Source organism: Colobus angolensis, unplaced genomic scaffold (assembly GCF_000951035.1).
Source record: "Colobus angolensis palliatus isolate OR3802 unplaced genomic scaffold, Cang.pa_1.0 Scaffold158, whole genome shotgun sequence".
Lineage (NCBI taxonomy): Eukaryota > Metazoa > Chordata > Mammalia > Primates > Cercopithecidae > Colobus > Colobus angolensis.
The window spans coordinates 4,894,190-4,921,395 of NW_012114688.1; the positions used below are offsets into that span (position 1 = coordinate 4,894,190).

General features: G+C 37.2%; 1 protein-coding gene across 2 annotated transcripts in view; it reads right to left on the bottom strand.

Annotated features, from left to right (window-relative positions):
• Positions 1–27,206, bottom strand: part of ANKRD13C (ankyrin repeat domain 13C) — a 90,537-nt gene that overhangs the window by 44,945 nt on the left and 18,386 nt on the right. The window contains exons 2-5 of one of the 2 annotated variants that reach the window (XM_011936900.1): positions 25,249–25,290; positions 13,650–13,754; positions 3,988–4,073; positions 2,151–2,196 (exon numbers count right to left, since the gene is read on the bottom strand). In XM_011936900.1, coding sequence (XP_011792290.1) covers positions 2,151–2,196; positions 3,988–4,073; positions 13,650–13,754; positions 25,249–25,290 — 279 coding nt within the window. The remainder of the gene's footprint in view (positions 1–2,150; positions 2,197–3,987; positions 4,074–13,649; positions 13,755–25,248; positions 25,291–27,206) is intronic. The other variant, XM_011936901.1, reaches the window with a different exon arrangement.

The window sequence follows — 27,206 nt, forward strand, 5'->3', positions numbered from 1 at the left end:
ATGTTTAAAATTTACATAAGCTGTAGTCTGATTTGTATCTAAAAGTTCCAAATAAAGAAGGCAGTTTATCAAAAATATAATTTGTAGAAAATTATTACTTGTTGAAAAGAGGCCAGATTCTTTCTCAAGACAGTAGAATACTACTATTTTTTCATACAGTAGAGAGAAATAAGTGTTAATGGACTTCAGATTTATAGCTGCATTTATTTTTTCAGAAGAAATCAGAAGATATAAGGGAATTAGATGAAATAACAAGCATAATTGTTAATTAAAGTTTAAATCTGGTAACTTCCTAGGCATTTTACTGCTATATGGTATATTGTATAACCTATTTTCTTACTGATGAGTTGAAGCTGAATTTGCAAACCCAAGTGTATTGTGAGAATATCATAACTTCCTCTAGGTTAACAAATGCCAGAATGTAATGTTTTAAATTAAGTTGCATTTATTCACCTAACATAGACCAGGCCTAAAACTGTGAGATTTCTATTACTTTTCTTTTTTTTTTTTTTTTTTTTGAGACAGAGCCTTGCTCTGGAAATCCCACTACAAATTGGGAAGGGCAGTAGCAGCACTGGATGGGGCTAAGTACTGTAAGTAATTTCCATTTCACAGTCTAGAATTTGTTTTTAAATGTATAGAGAAAATCATAGAGGCACAGAATGTAGAACTGAAAAGAAACAGATTTGCTAGTTCAAAATTCCTATTCTACTGACTTTGAATTATTAGCCCAAAGTTCCTCATTTGGTATAATATGCATATGTGCCTGGGCGACAGAGTGAGTGAGACTCTGTCTCCAAAAAACCAAAAATTAATTTAGATGCTTTAACAAAAATGCACATAAGCTCATTATGTCCAAACCTTTTTACAGATTACATTTTTTTAAATCTTTAAAAACAACAAAATTTAGTTGTTCAGTTAGTGAAATAAAGGTCACTAGAATCAAACTTCATATTTGGATATGAAAGTTTTATGAGGAGGAGAAAAATCTTGTTAAGGTAAGTCAATAAATGACTGCAAAAAAATCTGGGGCAAAACTAGGGCCTTTCATAAGTCATTGGAATCACTGTTCAACCAAATGGTATGTAAAGAAAGTGGCTATAAAGTATGCAAGAGGCAAAATAACTGAAAGACAACAAAATATACATAAACAAAAGATGTTAACTAAATTCTCCACATTCAGAGATCTAAGTACTAGATTTCAAACATCCTTAAATTCAGTAGTCCTATAATCCCATAGTTATTTTCTTTTCTGAAAACTCCTTGCATTCTATTATTAAATTTTAAATGCTGTTTGTAAAACAAAATTTTTAAAACTAAAAGTACCATCTTCAACCTTAAAAATATAAACTATTAGCCAGATGTGGTGGCTCACTTCTGTAATCTCAGCACTTTGAGAGGCCGAGGTAGGAGGATTGCTTGAGCCCAGGTGTTCTGGACCAGCCTGGGAAACAAAGTGAGATTCTATCTCTACAAAAAATAGAAATAATTAGCCAGGTGTGATATCATGTGCCTGCAGTCCTAGCTACTCAGGAGGCTGAGCGGGGAGGATTGCTTGAGCCCAGGAATTCGAGGCTGTAGTAAGCTACGATCGTACTACTGCACTCCAGCCTGGGCAACAGTAAGAACTTGTCTCAAAAAAAAAAAAAAAAGGCCGGGCGCGGTGGCTCAAGCCTGTAATCCCAGCACTTTGGGAGGCCGAGACGGGCGGATCACGAGGTCAGGAGATCGAGACCATCCTGGCTAACACGGTGAAACCCCGTCTCTACTAAAAAATACAAAAAACTAGCCGGGCGAGGTGGCGGGCGCCTGTTCCCAGCTACTCGGAGGCTGAGGCAGGAGAATGGCATAAACCCGGGAGGCGGAGCTTGCAGTGAGCTGAGATCCGGCCACTGCACTCCAGCCCAGGCGACAGAGCGAGACTCTGTCTCAAAAAAAAAAAAAAAAAAAGATTTATTAAAGTTACTAATCAATTTAGAATAATTAAACATTATAGGGCTTTATAACGATTACAGTCAATGTCACAAAAAATACTTTTCCTCACAGCAAGTATTAAATTTGTTATCTTAACATTTCTATATGATAGGTATTTTCGTACTTGCATTTCTGCATGAGTACATATTTTATAGTAAAACACAGCACACTCTTACCCCAGCTTTGAAAATCCCAGTGAAGTTCTAGATAAAAGTCACCTAGCTGAAAAATGAAATATGAATAATTACTAAATGTACCTTAGTTAACAGCTCTTATGCTTTAAAAAATCTTTTATCATCAAAGGTCTCTAGTCAGAAATAGAAAATGATAAAATATTAACTTTAATGTTTGGAATTTGATAGAAAAAATATGGCTATTCCTTAAAACATTATAATACATGCATTACTATACTTAATTACAAAGGAAAATATGCACCTGTATATTTTATAAGAATATTTTAATTACATAGTAACATATCTGAAACTGGTAAGCATTTAAATTTCTATCAACACATATTACACTTCCCAGTATAAACAAAATAACAATAACAATAAATATTATTTTTTAAATAGTTAACTTTAGAAGTGTTATTAAAAATTACTACCAAAATGATTATTTGTATAGCCTCATAATGGCATTTAAAAAATGGCCCATTGTAATAGAAAATATTTTTCTGTAAAGGGATAATACAAGTTTATAAAATCTGAAACATATCATCATATAATATCTACGAAAAAAATTTTTTGTTTTTTTTGAGACACAGTCTCACTCCATCGCCCAGGTTGGAGTACAGTGGCATGATCTTGGCTCACTGCAACCTCTGCCTCCTGGGTTCAAGCAATTCTCCTGTCCCAGTCTCCCAAGTAGCTGGGACTACAGGCACCTGCCACCACACCTGGCTAATTTTTTTTTTTAATTTTTAGTAGAGACAGGGTTTCACCTTTTTGGTCACGCTAGGCTCAAACTCCTGACCTCAGGTGATCCACCCACCTCGGCCTCCCAAAGTGCTGGGTTTACAGGCATGAGTCACCATGCCCAGCCAAAAAAAAATTTTTATTTTGCAAATCAGAAGTTAGGCATCAAAGATTGTAACTGTGAAGAGTATATATTCTAAATACAAGCAGAGCATTAGAAATATAGCAACATCAACAAGTTAGTCTTTCTTTTTCAAAAAGTGATAAAAGTGACTGTTAATAGTAGAAATCATTGCAACATGAGTAAAACATTTTTCTGGCTTTTTCTTTATTTCTTCAGATCTTTAAAAAAAAAAAAAAAAAAAAGCACGACTAACAGAGACAAGCTATCACCATAACATCATGACAGGTCTAATCTTTCTCCCACAGTTCTTTGAGGCAGCAGAAATACAGAGGAAGAGAGTAACAACAGAAAACAAACCACTCTCTTTTTTGTGCCAGCATACCCAGCTCTTACCACAAGGACGTAGGACAGATAAAAAGAGTTTTTGTTATATAAAGAATATACAGGCTGGGCACGGTGGCTCACGCCTATAATCCCAGCACTCTAGGAGGCTGAGGCAGGTGGATTGCTTGAGCTCAGGAGTTTGAGACCAGCCTGGGCAACATGGCAAAACCCCATCTCTACTAAAAATACAAAAAATTAGCTGGCGACAGAGTGAGGTGCTGTCTCAAAATAAATAAATAAATAAAAATAAAATAACCTGCCACTTTTAGTAGCAATGGCTTTAGCTCTAGAGAATGTTCTAATTCAAAGACAAAGGAAAATTATTGCCATTAACTATGACTTACCTCCTTTTTTTTTCTTTAGACCTCTTATCTAATTTATTGAAAGTAATAAATCTTTATCTTCCTAGTTCAAAGTGAGGTGTAGAAGATCACATTTATACACTATAATTATTATGTAATTTAGGCATAATTTTTTACCATATTTTGGCCCTTAATAAGTGAGAATTTCAATTGTATTAAGAAAAAAATGCTTAAAACTACACTTATAATTACTCCCAAGGTGCAAAATAAACAAAGAAATATAGCTTACCTCTTTCAGGGCTTTTAATAATCGAGGTCGTTTTTCTTCAACACTTTCCCTGGATTGCTGCTTAAGCTTCCTCAAAAGAGCTGTAACTAAAGTTTAAATTTTAAAAATAACTAATTTAAATTTCATCATGCAATAAAAACACCACTGGCTTATTACACATATAGATAGATAATACATGTACACATATGCGCACATGCATGTGTGTGTATATGTATGTGTGTGTGTGTGTGTGTGTATCTACAACCACAATACATTTTGAAAGGCCAAAAATCAAAGAGCAATGTTTAAATTACTGAAGGTCTCTTGGAACAGTAAAAGAAGCTGAGACATAGAAGTCAGAGAACATGGGACCTATATAGATAGAATAAGTTAGTAAGTAAGTTTAATAAAAAGAATAATGAGAAGAGATATTTCAACATCAACCTACACCATATTCACACTAGCTTTTACTAGTTTTTAATTATCAGTAAAGATTTACCTAACTGTGCCAAGATAACCAAACTCATTCAAATGATGTAATATCCTCATAGAACACTGACCTCAAGGAAGATCTCAAAAACAACCGATCTCAAAAATCCCACTGGAAGCCACTTTTCTAAAAATGTATAATGACCTACAATTGTTACCAGGTGTATCTGTTCTTTTTTCACTGGCGGATATACCTTCACCTACTACCAGCACAGTATAAAAAACACAAAACTGAATCTTACTGTATCTGGAAAAAGAACTTCTGAATCTAAGAAAACCTAAAGTCCTCCACAGTATATTTTCAATTACTAAGAGACTGAGATTTAAGCACATTGCTAAAGTTCAAACCCCCGCTTCACCATTTAGTGGTTGTGTGTAAACTTGGACAAGTTACTACTGAATTTCTCTAAACTTCCTTTTTTTATTCCTCTCCTTTGTCAAGTAAGAATAGAAGTAAGGGCACAGTGGCCTGCACCTGTAGTCCCAGCTACTCAGGAGGTTAAGGTGAGAGGATCACTTGAGCCCAGGGGTTCGAGACCAGCCTGGGAAACATAGTGAGACCCCATCTCTATTTAAAAAAAAAAAAAAAAAAAAATTAGCTAGGGCTTGATGGTGTGTACCTGTGGTCCTAGCTACTTGGGAGGCTGAAGCAAGAGGACTGGTTGTGCCCAAGAGTTTGAGGCTGCAGTAAGCTATGACCATTGCATTCCAACCTGGGTGACAGAGCAAGACACTGTGCCTGCAATTAACTAAACACAATTTTTATCTGTTAGAATGAAGGTCTAAAATTCACTGGCAAAAATCATTCAATTAATCCTTAACATTTATCAAAATAAGAAAAAATATTAGACTTGAATGAAATAAACATAGAAAAAATAAGAACACGGAAAAATGTGCACTGGGGGAAATATATACATCAATACATGCTAATTTCCTCCTGATTCTAATTTTTCATATACATACATATACATATGCGTTCTGAGGGCTTTTTAAAATCAGTAAATTATTTTTACTATTTCACAGTATGCATTCTTATAAACCACTTCAAGTCCCACGTGGAACGCAGAAGCAGAAGGCGAATAAAAAAAGAAGGTAGTCAAAGCTTGGACCAGATTTTTTTTTGTCCACATAGGCACAAAATTAGGAAAAATCTAGGGAAGGATGTAAAAATAGTAGGAGTTCTTCTTATTTTTAGCTACAGGTCTAACTAAATCCCAATATATTTTAAAAAGCCAAAAATCAAAGAACAATGTTTAAATTACTGAAGATGTCTCAAAATAATAAAAACTGAGACACAGAAATCAGGAAACATAGGACCTAGTTTCAGTTCTACCGTTTATTAGCTCGGTGACCTAAATCAGTAGTTCCCAAATACGAACCTACATTTCTGTGCCCAATTGTTTGAGTTTCCAATGATATGCAGAAAATGAGAAAAAATGTGTACTAGAATGAGTTTTTTCTTAATAAATTTTTAAAAGACTATTCTTCCTACTTTTGGTTTCAAATATCTTTTTTAAAAATAAAATGTGGATCACAAAAGACAGTAGTTATCTTTTTTATAAAGTTCTGATAGTCTAAAATGAAAAAGTTAGATTCCCTATATAAATCACCAGAAAAAAATTTTTTCGGGTCTGTGAAATCCAAAAAGTCTGAGAATCAATGACTTAGATAACCATTTACAGATTCAAGTTCATATGAATCTAACAAACCTTCCTGTTCGTTATATTTAACTTTAATGTCAAAGTCACATTACCCAAATGTAGTAAAATTCTTTTTAATGGTCATTGTTTTCCACTATAAGCTCAAGTACCTTAATAAATCTTATTCAATCTACCTTGCCTTCAGATTGAAATGGACCTTGGTTGAATGCAGAGAATGAAAAGAATTCAATTCCTAGATAGAAAGGGTCTTTCAATAAAAAGCAGAGGCTATATATTTTTTTATCAGCCTGATTTTAACTAAATATAATTGTAACTGACTGAAGGCATTCAATAAATAACGACCAAACATCATTAAAAAGGTAATGGCAACCACTGTATATAAGCATAGTGTAATAACGTATGCAAAGAGATTCCCTTTTCTATATAAGACTTCATATTGAAAAACACCAGAAACTGAATCTTCTTTTGGATGCACAAACATTCAGAAAGCAATTACACAAGATTACCAGTATCCTTTTTAGGCAGCAGTATTGCAGTATTTGTATTCCCATATTGTAAGAATTTTACTAGTACTGATTAATAATGAAGATAAAATTAGCTTTAGAGGATTTAGGTGATAAGAGAATTCATACAAAGACTCAAATGCAAAAGTCCATAAACCGCAAATAATTTCACTTTCTCATTTCTCCTTCTCCGACTGAAGTTTACAGTTTGACGTAAAACTTTTGGAACTATGCCCTACTGCTCCAAGTATTACTTAAATCTGCATCTTTTCCACTCCTCTTCCTTCTAAGCTCCAATGTATTTCCTGCTTCCCACTTGGACAATTCTACCTGATGTGCTACAGTTGATTCAAACCCAACAAATCTAACACAAATTAAAGATCATACTGCTCTTGCTCCTATAGTCTACATATCAATTAATTAATGAAATCACCATCAATCCATAATAAAGACCTTAGAGTTACTCTGAATCATTCTATCATTACCTATATCCAAGAGATAATCCATTCTGTTAAATCTTTTTTTTTTTTTTTTTTTTTTGAGACGGAGTCTCGCTCTGTCACCAGGCTGGAACGCAGTGGCACGATCTCGGCTCACTGCAACCTCTGCCTCTCGGGTTCGAGCTATTTCCCTGCCTCAGCCTCCAGAGTAGCTGGGACTCCAGGCACGCACCACCACGCCCAGCTGATTTTTGTATTTTTAGTAGAGACGGGGTTTCACCATGTTGGCCAGGATGGTCTAGATCTCTTGACCTCGTGATCCGCCCGCCTCAGCCTCCCAAAGTGCTAGGATTACAAGCATGAGCCACCATGCCCAGCTAAATCTTTCTTTTAATTACTTTCTAATCTATCCCTTTCTTCTCTATGTCTTTAAGTCAAGCTTACCTCATTTGTTCCAAAAATGTTTTTTTCTAAATATCTCTTGCCTCCCTGACTCCACTGTATTAATTAGAAAGTCTTTTCACTTATCTAATAATATCAATCCCTGCTTTGAAGTCTCCTGGGCTTTTGCAGAGACCGGAAATTGAGATTAAAATCTTGAATAGCACATAAAGCTGGTATCAATGTGGTCCCTTTATCATTACAACTTCATTTCCCAACACTGGTCTTTGCCCCTTCATCCATCTTTGCCATGTGTCATTAAGAAGCCAAACACAGGGGCATGGTGGTTCACGCCTGTAATCTCAGCACTTTGGAAGGCCGAGCCAGGTGGATTGCCTGAGGTCAGGAGATCGAGACCAACCTGGCCAACATAGTGAAACCCCGTCTCTACTAAAAATACAAAAAAAAAATAGCTGGGTGTGGTGGCAAGTACCTGTAATCCCAGCTACTCAGGAGGCTGGGGCAGGAGAATCGCTGAACCTGAGAGGCAGCGGCTGCAGAGAGCCAAGATCGCACCATTGCACTCCAGCCTGAGCAACAAGAGGGAAACTCCATCTCAAAAAAAAAACAAAGAAGAAGCCAAATACATACTGTTCCCTAGTATATGCCTTGTTTTTTACATTTCCATGCTTTATACACATTTCACTCTGGCAGAGTAGAATGTCTTCACCCACCTTTTTAGCTCCTAAAATCCTTTGAGACAGCTTTAAGAACCAAACACCTTGCTAAAAACCTGAATAACTTTTCCACTCATCAGTTTCCCCCAGGACTTTGTAAATACTTCAGAATGCCACAGAATATTCACTGGTCTCTCTCCCTAAAGTAGGATGATTTCCTCAACATCATAGTTAATGGCACATCCTGACTATGTTTCTGACACATCCAGTAGGTATTTAGAACACAAATAAACAACTCCTGGCCTCATACACTCTGCCTAAAGGGAATGGGCAGAGTTCTGACACAGTATATGAGCAGAGAAAACTTCCTTGTACTTGAGCTGAGATCTGAAGAATCTTAAGGAGCTATGATAAAAAGAGGGGGATATATAAGTATGAGGACTATGAGAAACCAAAAAGCCAGCCCAGCTGACACATAGAAAGCCAGATGGAAAGAACAAGATGAGGAAGGAGACAAAGAAGTGGTACTATCATACGGGACCTCATAAACGAAATTAGCAATTTTGGTCTTTGTCTTCAGAACAGGAGGTTTTAAAGAATTTTATGTAGAGAATAATATGACCAGAAGATGAAACTAAAATATAACAAAATATTAACAGTGGTTGTCTTTTTTTTTTTTTTTTTTCTTGAGACAGGGTCTCGCTTTGTCCCGGGCTCCAGGCTGGAGTACAGTGGCACAATGCCAACTCACCACAGCCTCAGCCTCCCAGGCTCAAGTGGATCCTCCCATCTCAGCTCCCAAGAAGCTGGGACCACACGCACACACCAACATGCCTGGCTAATTTTTGTATTTTTTTGTAGAGACAGGTTTTTGCCATGTTGCTTAGGCTGGTCTTGAACTCCTGGGCTCAAGCGACCCACCTGTCTCAGCCTCCCAAAGTGCTGGGATTATAGGCGTGCCCCACTGCACCTAACCCAACAGTAGTTATCTGTGAGTGATATTATTTTCTTTTTTTCCCCCTATAATTCCTAATTTTCTACAATGAATGTCATCATTTTCTTATAAGAAAAAACATTATAAAGTTTTGAAAACTCAGGAGAGTTGTGATAAGTAAAAGTCCTACTATAATTCTTCACTTTTTTCTTTTTTTTTTAGACAGAGTCTTACTCTGTCACCCAGGTTGGAGTGCAGTGGCGTGATCTCAGCTCACTGCTACCTCCACCTCCCAGGTTTAAGCAATTCTCCTACCTCAGGCTCCCACGTAGCTGGGACTATAAGCACACATTACCACACCAGCTAATTTTTGTACTTTTTGCAGTGTTGGGGTCCCCCTATGTTTCCCAGGCTCAAGTAATCTGCCTGCTTTGGCCTCCCAAAGTGCTGGGATTACTGGCATCTAATATAATACTTTTAAGAAAAATTTTGATTCTTGATACACAGTCTTGAATTTTCTTTGCAGTTTTTATTCATCTTTTCATTAATTCATTAAACAAATATTGTACCAGAGATAAAGGGGTGAATAAGACAACATATGCATGACTTGAAGTCTCACAAAGCTTATATTATCAAGATATACAGAGTAGGGAACACATACTGAAAAATTAATAAGAAGTATGCAACATATTGCATAGGAAAAGACTAAACCACTTTGAAAATGTAAAACAAGAAGAACTTAAGCTACTCTAAAAGATGAGGAAAGCCTTCTCTCAAAAAGAAATATAAAATTGAAGGCTAAATGAAGACTTCTAGTTCAACGTAAGACTATAAACCAATACGAATTGCTGTCTCTCACACCACGTTAACCTTTGATGTGCCACAAAAATAAGACAAAGGCCAATAGAATTCCCAAAGCTACCATAACGTAAGTATACCATGACATAAATCTGCACACAAACTGTGAGCAACTTCTGGAGAGACAAAACACAACTAGATCCCAGAGTGCATAAAGAATCCAGAGCTGTCTAGATCAGAGAAAGCTAGGGACCATGGGTGAGGGATAAATTGTGGGGGAAAAAAAGGCTTTTTACTTGTATCCTATCTCTATCTCACACTGGTCTGGGCTGATCACTGTTTACCAGGTAACCACTGTAAGGCACAAAAGCAATATAATCTTGAAATTTTATTATTAATTAGTGAAATGATTCTAAACAGTTTCTGACAAGTAGTTTGCATTGTCTGTTTTGTGGTACAAGAATGTTAGCAAAATTATCAGAAATCAGAAAAAATGGACAAATAGGTGACAAAGTTTTTGCCAATAATTAATAATATTAGATTATCTCTGATTTTTCAAAAAACATAATTTTCTGAGCCCAGAAAATGTTAATGTAACACAAGCTAAAAAATCAAAAACTTAATCACAGTGCGTAAGATAATTTCAAAGTACAGACATAGCCGGGTGTGGTGGCTAACGCCTGTAATCCCAGCACTTTGGGAGGCCAAGGCAAGTGGATCACCTGAGGTCAGGAGTTCGAGACCAGCCTGGCCAACATGGTAAAACCCCATGTCTACTAAAAATTCAAAAATTGGCCGGGCGCGGTGGCTCAAGCCTGTAATCCCAGCACTTTGGGAGGCCGAGACGGGTGGATCACGAGGTCAGGAGATCGAGACCATCCTGGTCTACACGGTGAAACCCCGTCTCTACTAAAAAATACAAAAAAAAAACTAGCCGGGCGAGATGGTGGGCGCCTGTAGTCCCAGCTACTCGGGAGGCTGAGGCAGGAGAATGGTGTAAACCCAGGAGGCGGAGCTTGCAGTGAGCCGAGATCGCGCCACTGCACTCCAGCCTGGGCGACAGAGCGAGACTCTGTCTCAAAAAAAAAAAAAAAAAATTCAAAAATTAGCCAGGTGCGGTGGCAGGCACCTGTAGTCCCAGCTACTCGGGAGGCTAAGGCATGAGAATCACTGGAACTCGGTCTCAAAAAAAATAAATAAATAAAAATAAGTACAGACACATGTTTAACACCATTATACATTTATATTACTATTTCTAAATATGCACCGTAAGAGTTATTCAATTAATTATCCTTTAAGTTAGCAGTTAAGTATTTGTTTCATGTGATGGAAAGTAATGAAAATATCAACACTGAGCAATTATGGCTATATAATTACATAATAATAGTCAATGGGGTATTATTTAGAATGACTAAGATATCACTCTACCTAAGAAAATCACTTTAAGAACAGACCTCAACTATCTGAGTCTCAATCTTTTACCTTTAAATTGATTGTTAAATATCCTTTAACTAATTTCCCATGATAATTTTGTTTATTGGCCTTCCCAATAATTATGAATTCTTAAACAGAAGAGACGAGGTCTTTTATTCTCCACATCTTAATATGCACACATGTTTTATAGTAAGGACTCAGTAAATACTGATTCTGAATAAAAGAATCCTTGAAGCCGAGTGCAGTGGCTCACACCTGTAATCCCAGCATTTTGGGAGGCCGAGGCTGGTGGATCACCTGAGGTCAGGAGTTTGAGAACAGCCTGACCAACATGGAGAAACCCCATTTCTACTAAAAATACAAAATTAGCCAGGTGTGGTGATGCATGCCTATAATCCCAGCTACTGGGGCAGGAGAATCGCCTGAACCGGGGAGGTGGAGTTTGCTGGTGAGCCTAGATCGTGCCATTGCACTCCAGCGTGGGCAACAAGAGCGGAGCTCCATCTCAAAAAAAAAAAAAAAAGAATAATTGAAAGTCACAAAAGTCACACTAGACAGAAACCCAGAAGCCAACCTGCTTTCCTCTCCACTCTGTTAATTAGTTAGAAAAATCAGAGGAAGTTTCTTCAGACCAGTTGTTGCAACTCTTATTATCACTTTCTTTTGGATTTGCACATTTTTTATCCTTTCCTTGAAATAGTTCTAGGATTAGTATTGTTTCTTGCTCTCATGAGAGTCTCCTGATATATGTCCAGAAAGGACAACTGTCAATGTATAACAAATAAAAAAAAAATACACTCATTTTAGTTGTTAAAATATTACAATTTTATCTCAGTGAATCTTAGACCCAAATATAACTTCACCATTAAAAGTTGTTTATAGGCTGAGCACAGTGGCTCATACCTGTAATCCTAGCACTTTGGGAGGCCGAGGCGGGCAGATCACGAGGTCAGGAGTTTGAGACCAGCCTGACTAACATGGTGAAACCCTGTCTCTGCTAAAAATACAAAAATTAGCCGAGCGTGGTGGCAAGCGTCTGTGATCCCAGCTACTTGGGAGGCTGAGGCAGGAAAACCCCTTGAACGTGGGAGGTGGAGGCTGCAGTGAGCCAAGATTGTGCCATTGTATTCTATCCAGCCTGGGTGACAGGGCAAGACTCCGTCTCAAAAAAAAAAAAAAAGTTGTTTATAAAGTTCAGGAAGTCCACAAAAATGTATATGAGGTAGAATATACAGCTAAATAAATTTTTTTTTTTTTTTTTTTGAGACAGAGTCTTGCTCTTGTCGCCTGGGCTGGAGTGCAATGGCGCGATCTCCGCTCACTGCAACCTCCACCTCCTGGGCTCAAGCAATTCTCCTGCCTCAGCCTCCTGAGTAGCTGAGATTACAGGCGCCTACCACCATGCCCAGTTATTTTTTTGTATTTTTAGTGGAGACGGGGTTTCACCACGTTGGCTAGGTTGGTAGTGAACTCCTGACCTCAGGTGATCCTCCCGCCTTGGCCTCCCAAAAGTGCTGGGATTACAGGCATGAGCCACCGCGCCCTGCCTGCCAAATCTTAAGTGCCCAGAAGAGCCCAAAACATAGCATCAAAATAAGACTGAATCTATGTAACATCCTAGGAGAGTTCCACATTGTGCATTTCTTTAATAAAGCTGCCAATGTTTTTTACTTCTTTCCACAAAGTTAGATTTAATTGATCATTTTCAGCCCAAAACTATAAAGATAATATTATCAGCAAGATAATATTCCCATTCATCCAGATTAACTTTTGTAAAATTTTCCACTACTGAGATATACTTGACAAAAATAAGATCTGTATGTGAAGTTGAAAAAAATTATGGGTAGGAGGAGGGAGAGTGGAATAACTGAACATTCAGCATATTATCAAAAAGAATAGGACATGTTTTGGAAATACTCTTTTAATGACTAAAACAAAATAGAGACAGTCTTATTCCTTGCTTCCAGCAAAATCTATACCTACCAACTAAAGCAGGTAACTATTGTAACACTATTTTTAGTTCCAATAATGGCCTAAATAATTAAGCAGTTGCCAAAAAGGACAGTCAGGTTATTAGTTTTTTTAAGTCCTGTATTATGGATGAATAAAAAAAAAATCAGAGAACATCAGTCAGGTAGGTAGAATGCTGCAAAAGAAAAAAATTCATGATTTTATACGTGACTCCTCAATTCTTTCTGTGTACCATTCAATGTTCAAGTTCCTAAGTCATAAATAATTCGTATGTAAGTTTATATATAGTTGCAAATGTTCATATCATGGCAAGTTAAATTGAATGAAGAATATTTCAAATGCATGACTTCATATTTTTAGAAGATACATCAACAACAGTAATTCATATTGCTTACTCATCTGTCTATCTCCATAGCTGATGGCTTCCGCCAGAGGGCTCCATCCCTGAGCATTTTTCACCTTGACTGGAGCATTGTGAGCCAAAAGTAAATGGGCACATTCTGCAAAATAAAGTAGTAATAATATCAAACATCATGCAATTTTTAGAATCTCTAAATATAAATATATAAAAGCTTAATATACCAAATTAACATAAATAGATGAAATAAACACTGTACCATGTAGAATTATGTAATTTGAAAAATTCCTGTGTATCTAACTAAACCAGGTAATTTCAGATCCCTAGATTTAAAAAGTATCCATTCTACTACCTAAAAGTAAATTGGATCTCTCTGCAAAGAAGGTATCATGTTCCCTAATAATTGTTCCCAAGAGTATTTTTTTCATGTTTTCATACTCTAAAAGATAACCCAAAAACTTTAAGACAGATTTACATGCAAATATCTATCAGCTAGTAAAACCCAAAAGAGGATTTTTATGTCCATAATGTCAAATAGAAAGTTCATTTTTTATTTCAGAAGCAAAAGTGCTTTCAAAAAGAATCAGTAATGTTTCCTATAAACACTTATTTTTCAAATTTTATAATTCTTATTGTTTGGAAGAATGTTCAAAAAAGGGGCAAAACTCGGCTTATGATAGAACGACAAATCTAGATAGTTTTTCAAATAATCAAAAGAAGTCTAAGGTATAGACCTTTCTATAGGTTGAGAAAACTTTTTCTTTAATTAAAAATAAAAAGTTGGCTGGGCGCAGCGGCTCATGCCTGTAATGCCAGCACTTTGGGAGGCCGATGCAGGCAGATCACGAGGTCAGGATATCGAGACCATCCTGGCTAACATGGTGAAACCCAGTCTCTACCAAAAATGCAAAAAATTAGCCAGGCATGGTGGTATGCGCCCGTAGTCCCGGCAAATTGGGAGGCTGAGGCAGGAGAATCTCTTGAACCCGGGAGACAGAGGTTGCAGTGAGCCGAGATTGCGTCACTATATTCCACCCTGGGTAACATAGCAAGACTCCATCTTAAAATAAAATAAAAAGTTTATTTAACAGGAAAAAAGTTAAAACTGAGGCCCACGCCATGCACGGTGGCTCATGCCTGTAATCCCAAAACTTTGGGAGGCCAAAGTGGGCCGATCACCTGAGGTTGGGAGTTCCAGACCAGCCTGACCAACATGGAGAAATACCATCTCTACTAAAAATACAAAATTATCTGAGCATGGTGGTGCATGCCTGTAATCCCAGTTACTCCGGAAGCTGAGGCAGGAGAATCGCTTGAACCTGGGAGGCAGAGGTTGCAGTGAGCCGAGATTGCCATTGCACTCCAGCCTGGGCAACAAGAGCCAAACTCTTTCTCAAAAAAAAAAAAAAAAAAAAAAAGACAGCCATCCATCCATTCATTCAATCAATAATTCAGCAAATATTTACCAAATGTCCATTATATGCAATTTCTAAATACCAGGTACTAGATAAGGTATTGTTATCGAAGAGCGCAATTCCTATGTTGGAATACAACATGTAAATTAATAACTAGAAAAGAAAAATAATGCAAGATAATGATAAGTGCTTTAAAAGAAGTAAGAGTGTCAAGACAGTGTAATGTGGGTTGGCTAAGGTGGAGAACAAATGGCACTACTTTAGCATTATTCCTAGTGATAGAAGAAATAAATACACTAGCAGGGAACTTTATTACAATAATGTAAAATAAATACAGAAATTTCATAGCAGTGTTTCAATCTGGTAACAGTATATAAGAATATAGGTATTCTTATATACCTACATATATAAATAGGTACATAAGAAAACAAACGAATGTTTATTTTAGTGTTGTTTGTATGGCAATTATATTGGAAACAAAGTGAATGTCCACAGTAGGGCAATAATAGGCATGTTGCATCTACGTTACAGTAATAATATACAGTCATTTTTTCAGACTAGAGTCATATTAAAAGTACAGAGAAGCTAGCTTGAATGGTTAGCCAAATTTGGGAAATTTAGCATCAAAAAGAATAATGGCTAACTAGTTATAACACATTGAAAAAAAAAAAATGATAAGCCCATAACAACATCAAGAAATAAAAGGGAGGGCAATAAGTTCTTACTTACAGAATAATGCAATGCTACCTAATAAATGTAGAATAAATGATAAAATTAGAAAATTTAACATAATATCCACGTAATTTAACATAAAACCCCATGTAACTGGTTTAGGCAAAGGTCTTTATTGAACGCTAAAGCCAGTAGGTAAAAGGCTTTATGCTGGGAATAGGATATTCACATGAAACCAAAGTATTGTCCCAAGAATATTTACTAATAATAAACAGAAAAATGTTCCTTTACAATGGATATATTTGAAGATCATCACTTAAACTATCTAACTTAGTGGCAATTAACAATGAAATAATCTGGTATTGTGTGTTTCCAGTGTGCTATATGTAAAGTTCCTAATTTCACCTATGAAATATTCTATCCAGAAATGTTTAACCTGAATCTAATAAAGCCTCTATAGCTAATTTTCAATTCACAGAAAAAACAAAGGATAAAGAACAGGTTAAGAAACATGGAGAGAAAATGATCAGAAAAATCTGAGAGAAAGGACGTTCTACAAGTTAACTGGTCAAGACTTTTCAAAAAGTTGGGCACAAAGGTGGGGAAAAGGTGAACAAACTGCTCTAGATTATGAGACATAACAACCAAATGCAATGAGTGACCCTCAACAGGGTCATGTTTCAATATAAAAAAACCTATAAATGACATTCTGAGAACAATTGGAGAAATCTCAATATGCATTGGGTATGACACGATATTTTAACGGTATCATTAATTTTCCTTGGTGTGATAATGATAATGTGGTTATGAAGGAGAATGTCTGTATTCTTAGAGGTGCATGCTGAAGTATTTGGGAGTAAAATGCATATCTACATTTAGATTTCAAATGGTAAAACAAAAACAATATATACAGGCCAGGCGCAGTGGCTCACGCCTGTAATCCCAACACTTTGGGAGGCTGAGGGGGCAGATCATCTGAGGTCAGGAGTTCGAGACCAATCTGGCCAACATGGTGAAACCTGTCTCTACTAAAATACAAAAAAATTAGCTAGGCATGTTGGCATTCGCCTGTAATCCCAGCTACTATGGAGGCTGAAGCAGGAGAACTGCTTGAACCCAGAAGGCAGAGGTTGCAGGGAGCCGCGACCGTGCCACTGAGTGAGACTCCGGCTCAAAAACACAAACAAACAAAACAAACAAATAACAACAACAAAAATTTATATATATAAAACATACAAAGATAAATTAAAATATGAAACAATGTTAATTATTGAGTCTATGTGGAAAGTATTTGAGTGTTTGTTGTGATAATCTTTCAATGTTGGGGGTATATTTACAATTTTTTATAATAAAATATTGAGAAGGATAAAGGAATTAAATAAATCAAAAAAAGGAATCAATTAGAGCCATCCCAACAGGCTTAAAGGAATTTTCACGGTGTACTGCTAAGTGATAAAATTCATCTGCTCAGCACAAAAGTATATAATGATTGCATTGTTTAAAAAGCAATGAGTAAGACTAGGTGCGGTGGCTCACACCGATAATCCCAGCACTTTGGGAGGTCAAGGTGGGCAGATCACCTGAGGTCGGGAGTTCAAGACCAGCCTGGCCAACATGGTGAAATCCCATCTCTACTAAAAATATACAAAGTAACCAGGTACGGTGGCACACGCCTATAATCGCAGCTACTCAGAGGCAGAGGCAGGAGAATCGCTTGAACCCTGGAGGCAGAGGTCTCAGTGAGCCAAGATAGTGCCATTGCACTCCAACCTGGGCAACAGAGCAAGACTCTGACTCAATAAATAAATTAATTAATTAATTAATTAAATAAAAGGAATGAGTAAAAAACTACATACATGAATGTGTATGTTCAGACACATGCACAAATATTTCTATATAATAAGCATACAGAAATGTACATAAGAATATCTAGCAAGTTTTAACATGGGTTACCATGTTTATTGGAAAGGGGATTAACAACAAGAGGGAATGACGGCCAAGATAAAAAGAAAATTTTTTTTAAAAAAGAATAAAAACAAACGGACCCATCTCCCAAAAAAGCACTGGGTTTTGTAAATATGTTTGTATGTATACATGTATAGGGGAATGTAAACATGTAAGATATCTACAAATTTCTATAGCTATTTCATGGTAGACTTTTGAAAGAAAAGAAAAATATGGCAAAGTACTATCTGTAGGGATTCTACTTCCATGAAGACAAAGTCTGTGTTGTAAGTAAAGCATATGATATGAAAGGATATCCATGAGGCTGTAAATGTTAACTACATCAGGAAAAAAAGTAGAGAGATGATGCTTTTATAAATCTATGTATTGTATGATTTCAACTGTTTCAACATGCATATGTTAGTAACCAAAAAAAGTCATTAAAGAAAAAAATGGGCCAGGAGCGGCGGCTCACACCTGTACTCCCAGCACTTTGGGAGGCTGAGGAGGGTGGATCACAAGTTCGAGACCAGCCTGGCCAACATAGTGAAACCCCGTCTCTACTAAAAATACAAAAATTAGCTGGGCGTGGTGGCGCATGCCTGTAGTCCCAGCTACTCAAGAGGCTGAGGCAGGAGAACCGCTTGAACTCAGGAGGCAGAGGTTGTGGCCAGCCTGGGCAACAAAGCGAGACTCTGTCTCAAAAAAAAAAAAAAGAAAGAAAGAAAAAAGATAATATAAAAATATTAAAAAGCAAGTTGCACAACAATATCTAAAGCAATACCTTAGAATTCATATAAGATTTACATATTATCCTAGACATGTCAACAATGTTTCTGATATGCCACAGACCCAGCAGAACAGATGCCCTTCACTCACTAGTCACAACTCAGCTGAAGTAGAGATTAGCAACTAACAAAAAATCAGATACTCATAAATATGCTAATAACCTATGACATAGTCTTATAATTAAAAAAAAAAAAGAACTGGTGGCCAGGTGCAGTGGCTCACACCTGTAATCCCAGGACTTCAGGAGGCTGAGGTGGGTGGATCAGGAGGTCAGGAGTTTGAGACCAGCCTGACCAACATGGTGAAATCCCAGCTCTACTAAACATACAAAAATTAGCCGGGGTGGTGGCACACACCTGCAATCCCAGCTACTCAGGAGGCGGAGGCAGGAGAATCGTTTGAAACCAGGGGGCAGAGGTTGCAGTGAGCCGATATCGCACCACCGCACTCCAGCCTGGGTGACAGGACAAGATTCCGTCTCAAAAAAAAAAAAAATTAGATCAATCAAATGTCTTCTCTCAGTAATGTTAACAATGCATAATAAGAAAAGAAGGTAGTTAACAATTAGGCACTAAGGCTTAAAGAATGTATAAATGTGCCAGGAAGAAGTCAAGACGAGGATTGTGGAAAACGTAAATTATGAGGAATAGAAATCACACATTTTGACCAGGAACAGTGGCGCATGCCTATAATCCCAGCACTTTGGGAGGTCAAGGTGGGCGGATCATGAGGTAAGGGGTTTGATACTTGTCTGGCCAACATGGCAAAACCCTGTCTGCACTAAAAATAAAAAAGCCGTACGTGGTGGCATGCGTCTGTAATCCCGGACACTCAGGAGGCTGATGTAGGAGAACTGCTTGAACCCGAGAGGTGGAGGTTGCAGTGAGCAGAGATCATGCCACTGAACTCCAGGCTGGGTGACAGAGTGAGACTCCATCTCAAAAAACAAATAAACCAAAAAAAAAAAACAAAAAGAAATCACACATTAATAAGTAAGAACTATAAAGGTGATCAAATACACAGAGAATCAATGAGAAAAATAGGACAGTTAGCTGGGCACAATGGCTCACGCCTGTAATCCCAGCACTTTGAGGCCAAGGTGGGCGGATCACGAGGTCAGGAGATCAAGACCATCCTGGCCAGCACGGTGAAACTCCATCTCTACTAAAAAAAAAAATACAAAGAATTAGCCAGGCGTGGTGGCGGGCACCTGTAGAGCCAGCTACTTGGGAGGCTAAGGCAGGAGAATGGCATGAACCCAGGAGGCAGAGCTTGCAGTGAGCTGAGATCACGCCACTGCACTCCAGCCTGGACAACAGAGCAAGACTCTGTCTCAAAAAAAAAAAAAGAGAAAAAGAGAAAAATAGGACAGTTGGAAACAATAGAGTATCTAGAGTTATTAAAGTGAGAAACCTTATTAATTCTTTGGGAAAAAAATTAAAAATTGCAGATCCAAAAAAGACTGAAAATGAATTAAAAATTGCAGCAACTGGTTTGAAAAACCTTTCTCTGATGTTTTCAACCAAAAGGTTAAGAATTAAAGATTATTTTTTCTACATCATCTCGTAAAACTTCCTGAAACCTTCCTTAATTAAGTATAATATTCTTCTTCATTTCCATCCAAATCCACAGTTCAATAACTTCCCATGTGACATCACTAATATTAGTCAATGGACTCAGAAATTCAGAAAAAAATCAGTTTCTGTGGTGAAAAATTAACGTTATTCAGTAGATTAAGATGCGTGAGAGGAAGAAAGCATGTAGAAGTATAAAAGATTCTCTTTACCTCAATCAAAATATTATTTGAAGGCCCTGGGAAATTTTGTTGTGTTTATAGACAAGTACACAAACAGAACATGCCCTTCAACAATGAAATCACTAAAGGTACAGTGTATCTTAAAAGAAGATAAAAGAGAATAGACTATCTAGGCTGAACAATGATATAATGTAAAAGCAATGTATAGAACACTAAATAGGCCAGGCATGGTGGCTCGCACCTGTAATCTCCACTTTGGGAGGCCAAGGTGGGTAAATCACCTAAGGTCAGAAGTTCGAGACCAGCCTGGCCAACATGGAGAAACCCTGTCTTTACTAACAATACAAAAATTAGCCGGGCATAGAAACACACGCCTGTAATCCCAGCTACTACTAAATGAAATCACTAAAGGTACAGTGTATCTTAAAACAAGATAAAAGGGAACAGACCATCTAGGCTGAACAATGATATCATGTAAAAGCAATGTATAGAACACTAAGTAGGCCAGGTGGGGTCGCTCTGTAATCTCAGCACTTTGGGAGGCCGAGGTGGGTAAATCACCTGAGGTCAGGAGTTCGAGACCAGCCTGGTCAACATGGTGAAACCCCATCTCCACTAACAATACAAAAATAGCCTGGCATGGTAATGCACGCCTGTAATCCCACCTACTACTAGGGAGGCTGAGGTGGGAGAATGGCTTGAACTTAGCAGAGGTTGCAATGAGCCGAGATCATCCCACCGCACTCCAGCCTAGGCAACAGAGTTAGACTCCAACCCAAAAAAAAAAAAAACACTAAGTATAAAGTAGATGTTTTATTTTCCGCTACATATTCCAATCTCACTCTTGTGCAACCAAATATAAAAAATATAAACAGACTTTCAAGTTTGTTTGAGTTATTTTAAAAAGAGAATTATACAAACACATACATAAAGATCATAAGAAAAAAAGCAAAAAAAAAAAGGTGCATAACTGGAAAAATGCTAATGGATCAGTATGTAATCGGTTATGTCTACTCTATTTGAAAAGGATTCAGAAACAACAAATACCAACATTATTTGCAGATCCTGAGTCATCTAACCAAGTGTTTCCCAAAATACATCCCACAGAACTCTAGTCTGTCAAGATATTTGTGAAAAAGAGCAAACATCAAATAACTGTGGGGAACTCTGACCACTATGGCCAACACATGCCCCAACTTGAAACATTACAATGCATATTAGCATATCAGATTTCTAACAAGTTCCACAACAAAGAAAACTTTTTAACTTTTATTTACCTAATATTTTTCAAATTGATTTGCTCTGGAAACTCTATTTTCTTCTAAAATCCTTTCAATATCCCATGAAACTAATGTAGTTTTTCTCCTGTACTTCAATGGATTCAAATAAACTAATGTTTTATGAAATATATTTTAATTTGTTGTTGTTGTTGTTGAAACGGAGTCTCGCTCTGTCGTCCAGGCTGTAGTGCTGTGGTATGATCTCAGCTCACTGCAACCTCCACCTCCCGGGTTCAAGTGATTCTCCTTTCTCAACCTCCCAAGTAACTGGGATTACAGGCATGTGCCACCATGCCCAGCTAATTTTTGTATTTTTAGTAGAGATGGGGTTTTGCCATGGTGCCCAGGTTGTCTCAAACTCCTGACCTCAAGTGATCTGCCCGCCTCGGCCTCCCAAAGTGCTAGGATTAGAGATGTGAGCCACCACGCCTGGCTGAAATACATTTTAAAACAGGCTGATATAAACATATGATGAAGCATAATAGTACATCTATCTAAAATTAGAATACCCTCTGTCAGAATATATTTGAGTGGAAAAATAAAATAAAATTAGAACCCTAAACCAGAGATGGTAGATAGGCTTCATTTCACATTCCAATCCTGGTAAATCCATATTAACTACTGAAGTGCTAAATTAGGAAGGATTCCAGAATAGCAATCAGATTTGGCAAGCTGCGTCTTGGCCAACTTTGATAATAGACCATATCTTTTCTGAATGGTTCTTAGTGGAAAAGAGGGCAAAGCAATACACCACTAAAACAGATTTTAGAGCCGGGCACTCCCAAGTTGAAACTGAAACTTGGCTACTTGACTCTAGGCAAGTTTTGGGGCTGTTTTTCTTCCATAAAATGGAGATAATAATAGTACTTCACTCACATGGTTGTTGTAAGAGTTAAATTAGTAAATACGTGTAAAGTACTAGGAAAAGCAGCTGGTATATTGTAAATAATAAATTATAGTTATTTTCTAAACTTCCAATCCAATGTTCTTTGGGGAAAAAAAGCATAAGTTTTTATTGATCAAATTCAGCTGACTATATCTGACATATTTTCACCAAGGTTGCTAGAGATGTCAATCATGGCCAGCCCTATGCACATTTCTGCTAAAGTAAACATACTTCCTCTGTATTCCTGATTCCCTCTCCTACCTCCAAATCTTACCCAAGTCAGTCTAGCTAACACTAATTTCACAGAAGCAAATACCTATCTTAAAGACAGATAATTAATAAATCCGCCATCACCCATCACTGTGGCTTGGCTTGAGATAAACTAGACCAATCAAACTTTTTGCTCAGAAATTTGGGAATCTAAGAAACCTGTCTAGTTAGTAGTGAACACTGAAACCAGAAAGTCACTAAAACTTAGGATCCTAAAAGAATTATTTTAGGTCTGTTCAATTTCAGTAAACAGAAAAAGTCAATCATGAAAAAGGAGGATACTGCAGATATACAGAACAGCGGACACACCATAAGAGATTGAAAGATGATAAGGAAATAGATAGGAGAATGACTGATTCCTCCAAACATCTTGGTTCCCACTCTTCCTGAGACCTGGCTGGTCCCTACTTCTTGAGTTTCTCTAATATGTAGCCTTTTAATGAATACCTCTTTACTTAGAAGTTACTCTAGTTAATCTTCCTTGTTAAGAAGAAGAAGAAAAAAAAAAAGCCATAACTATAACATTGAAGATACAGATTTGAATCACCAATTTTATAGAATTAAAATAAAAATTAAGGTCAGGCACAGTGACTCACATCTGTAATCCCAGTGCTCTGGGAGGCCCAGAAGGGAAGATTGCTTGAGGCCAGGAGTTTGAGAATGGCCTGGGCAACATAGCAAGACCTCATTTCTAAAAATAAATTTAAAAGTTAGTTAGGTATGGTGGCAAGTGCCTCTCTAGTCCTTGCTACTTGGGAGGTTGGAGACGAGAGGATCACTTGAGCACCGGACTTTGAAGTTGCAGTGAGCTAGGATCGCACCGCTACACCCCAGTCTGGGCAACAGAGCAAGACCCTGTCTCTAAAATAAAAACTATACTATCCTGCAGATCATATGCTCCATTTAAACATTTGGACTTAAAAATCAAACTAGCAAAAGAACTTTGTTTTTCAACAAAACAAGTTCAAGCCAGGGCAACAGAGGGAGAACCTGTCTCTATATAAAATGAAAAAATTAGCCGGGCATGGTGGCATGTGCCTATAGTCCCAGCCACCCTGAAGGCTGAGGCAAGAGGATCACTTGAGTTCAGGAGTTCAAGACTACAATGACCCATGACTGCATCATTGCACTCCAGCCTGGGGAACAGAGCGAGACCATGTTTCAAAAATAAAATAAAGGCCAGGCGCGGTGGCTCATGCCTGTAGTCCCAGCACTTTGAGAGGTCAAGGCGGGCGGATCACCTGAGGTCGGGAGTTCAAGACCAGCCTGACCAACATGGAAAAATCCCATCTCTACTAAAAATACAAAATTAGCCAGGTGTTGAGGCACATGCCTATAATCCCAGCTACTCTGGAGGCTGAGGCAGGAATCACTTGAACCCGGGAGGCAGAGATTGTGGTGAGCCGAGATTGCACCATTGCACTCCAGCCTAGGCAATAAGAGTGAAACTCTGTCTCAAAATAAATAAATAAATAAAATAAAATAAAATAAAATAAAAACAAGTTCTAGCAATATCCCTAGGTCAGTAGACATTCAGATCAAATGTTTACATCGATAGATACATTATACCATATAACAACAACAGATGTTCATAATGATACTTCTAGATCATTGAAAAAAAAATCTTAACAGAAGTTCATTAGCCTGTTTAAAAATATACAATTATATTTCTTTAAAAAATTTTATCGGCTGGGCGCGGTGGCTCACACCTGTAATCCCAGCACTCTGGGAGGCCGAGGCAGGCAGACATGAGGTCGGGAATTCAAGACCAGCCTGGACAACATGGGGAAACCCCGTCTCTACTAAAAACACAAAAAATTAACCAGGTGTGGTGGCACATGCCTGTAGTCCCAGTTACTCAGGAGGCTGAGGCAGAAGAATTGCTTAAACCCGGGAGGCAGAGCTTACAGTGAGCCAAGACTGCACCACTGCACTCCAGGATGGGCAACAGAGCGAGACTCTGTCTCAAAAAAAAAAAAAAAAATTCTATCAAACACATTTAAAATATAAAAATCTAGTACTCAAAGGATTGCTATTCAGCTATCTAAAATCCACTTTCCAGAATAACTGGGGATCCAAATAACTGAAGTTTTACTGCATTTAGGAATAACCTACAAAAGTAAGTATCTTTTAAATCACCTGCCTATAAGGTTTTTTTAATTAAAGAATGAATACTTTAACAAATACTTAATAAACAAGTATTAAGTTTTTGCAATTATCTACCATACAAAAGGCTCAACTTATGACTTTAGAGATATAAAATATTATGTATTAAAAATCATATAAAACTCTAATATGAAAAGTATAATAATTAATGAATCTTAATATTTGGAAATAAATCTTCTAAAATTATAAATTCCTGCTTAATAAAACAACCAAGTAAGGGGAAAAAAATATAGTTTCAAAAGACATAAAAGTTAGTACAGGATTTCCACCAACACTTTTTAAAAAGGGCTATGGAAAACAAGAAAATATTTACTAATTTCAATATACTAAATTCCAAGTTCAATTAACAAATAAAATAAGTGAGTTTTTAAAAACTCAAAAGACAAAATTGATCTTAAAAAGTTTAAACAGACTATACCTAAATGAAGTTAAACATAAAAAAGAAAAGATTTACTAACCTTTATTTCCTAACATCACAGCAAGGTGTAAAGGAGTATTTCCTAAAAATAAAATAAAATAAATAAATTAGAAGGTGTCAAAACATAAGAACATTTACTTAAAAGTGGTTTCAGCTCCTCCAGAAATTTCACTGGCAGATTTTAAGCAAAAATACTGTGACTGCAAAATAATGTTGCTTATATAGTAAATTTAAAGTCAGAAGATACCACGATTTCTGAGTACAATGTACTCCCCAACCCCTCCAAAAAAAAGGATATCCATTTTGAGATTTATTTTTCAAACAGATTTCACAGATTCCGTTTGCTGCTAATTTCTCTTTCACATTATTCTTTGTTCATTTAGCAAACAATTTAAATATCTAGTCATCCTTGGGGACAAAAATCAGTAAGACCGAATCCCAGTCTTCAAGTTGTTCAGAAAGTCTTCTGTTACACAAATATGAAAATAAATAATAATTACTATTTATTAAATAGAAGGGAGTATAGCCTGACTGTGGAACACAGTGCAGAGCTCATAACTTTGCAGAGAGTTAAATATTGAAGAATGGACCACAATGAAATGAGCCTTAAATAATTTGTTAGAAATCTGTAGGTGAACAAAAGCAACACTGGCTAGCATTCCAGATTTTTTTTTTTTTAAGTTATCCAAATCACACTCAAGTGCAGGAACAATTTACATTTGGGAAACAAACAAAAAGTTATTAGTGGGGGTGAAGAAGTTATAGAAAACAGTAAAGAATGAAATTGGAATGATGAGCAAAAGAAAAAGACTTGAAAGCTATGCTATGAAGTTTGGACTACATTCTATAGTTGTTGCTATAGAATGACTAATTTAATTTCAAAATGATACCCTAAGCTACACTTATGATCTAAATATTAAATCAACAGTAATATTTGAAATTAAAAAGTTAGTAAATTTGCTAAATTTCACATATTAGCAATTTTACAGAAGTCATCACATTAATTACGACCAAAATAATAAGCTAAACATTATCAAGGGATCATATGCAGGATAAAGTAAGAGATGTGCATGTGATAAATTCCAGTTTCCTCTTAGCTTGACAAGAGATCGGCCATGATTAAAACACACACACACACACACTTTTGCTCAACAAAGGCAGAATGGAATGGGAATTGCTGGCAAAGTCAGCAAAATACTATTTTGAGCAAAATTTAGAAAACAGCACAAAGAAATTCACTACACTAAAGTCACCTCCATGGCCAGGCACGGTGGCTCATGCCTGTAATCCCAGCACTTTGGGAAAGTGGCAGGCAGATCACTTGAGGTCAGGAGTTCAAGACCAACCTGGCCAACATGGTGAAACCCCATCTCTACTAAAAATACAAAAGTTAGCCAGGCATGGTGGTACCCGCCTGTAATCCCAGCTACTTGGGAGGCTGAGGCAGGAGAATTGCTTGAACGTGGGAGGCAGAGGTTGCAGTGAGCCAAGATTACTCCATTGCACTCCAGCCTGGGCGACAAGAGTGAAACTCTGTCTCAAAATAAATAAATAAAATAAAGTCATCTCTGTAAGTAATTTTACCAAAAACAAAACAAAACCCTGGATTACAGAAAATCTCTTTATCTTAACTAGGGACAAAAAAACAAGACAGATTTGGAGATACAAGTCACATTATGCTTTTCAGAAATAAGAACTGGAGGTATAAATTTCCATTGGTACTTAGTACTTTAATATGAAATATGCAATGAAGAAAAGCATCTTTCAGCCGGGTGCAGTGGCTCACGCCTGTAATCCCAGCACTTTGGGAGGTCAAAGTGGGTGCATCACCTGAGGTTGGGAGTTCAAGACCAGCCTGACCAACATGGAGAAGCTCCGACTCTACTGAAAATACAAAATTAGCCAGGGGTGATGGCATATGCCTATGATCCCAGCTACCGAGGAGGCTGAGGCAGGAGAATTGCTTGAACCTGGGAGGCGGAGGTTGCGGTGAGCCAC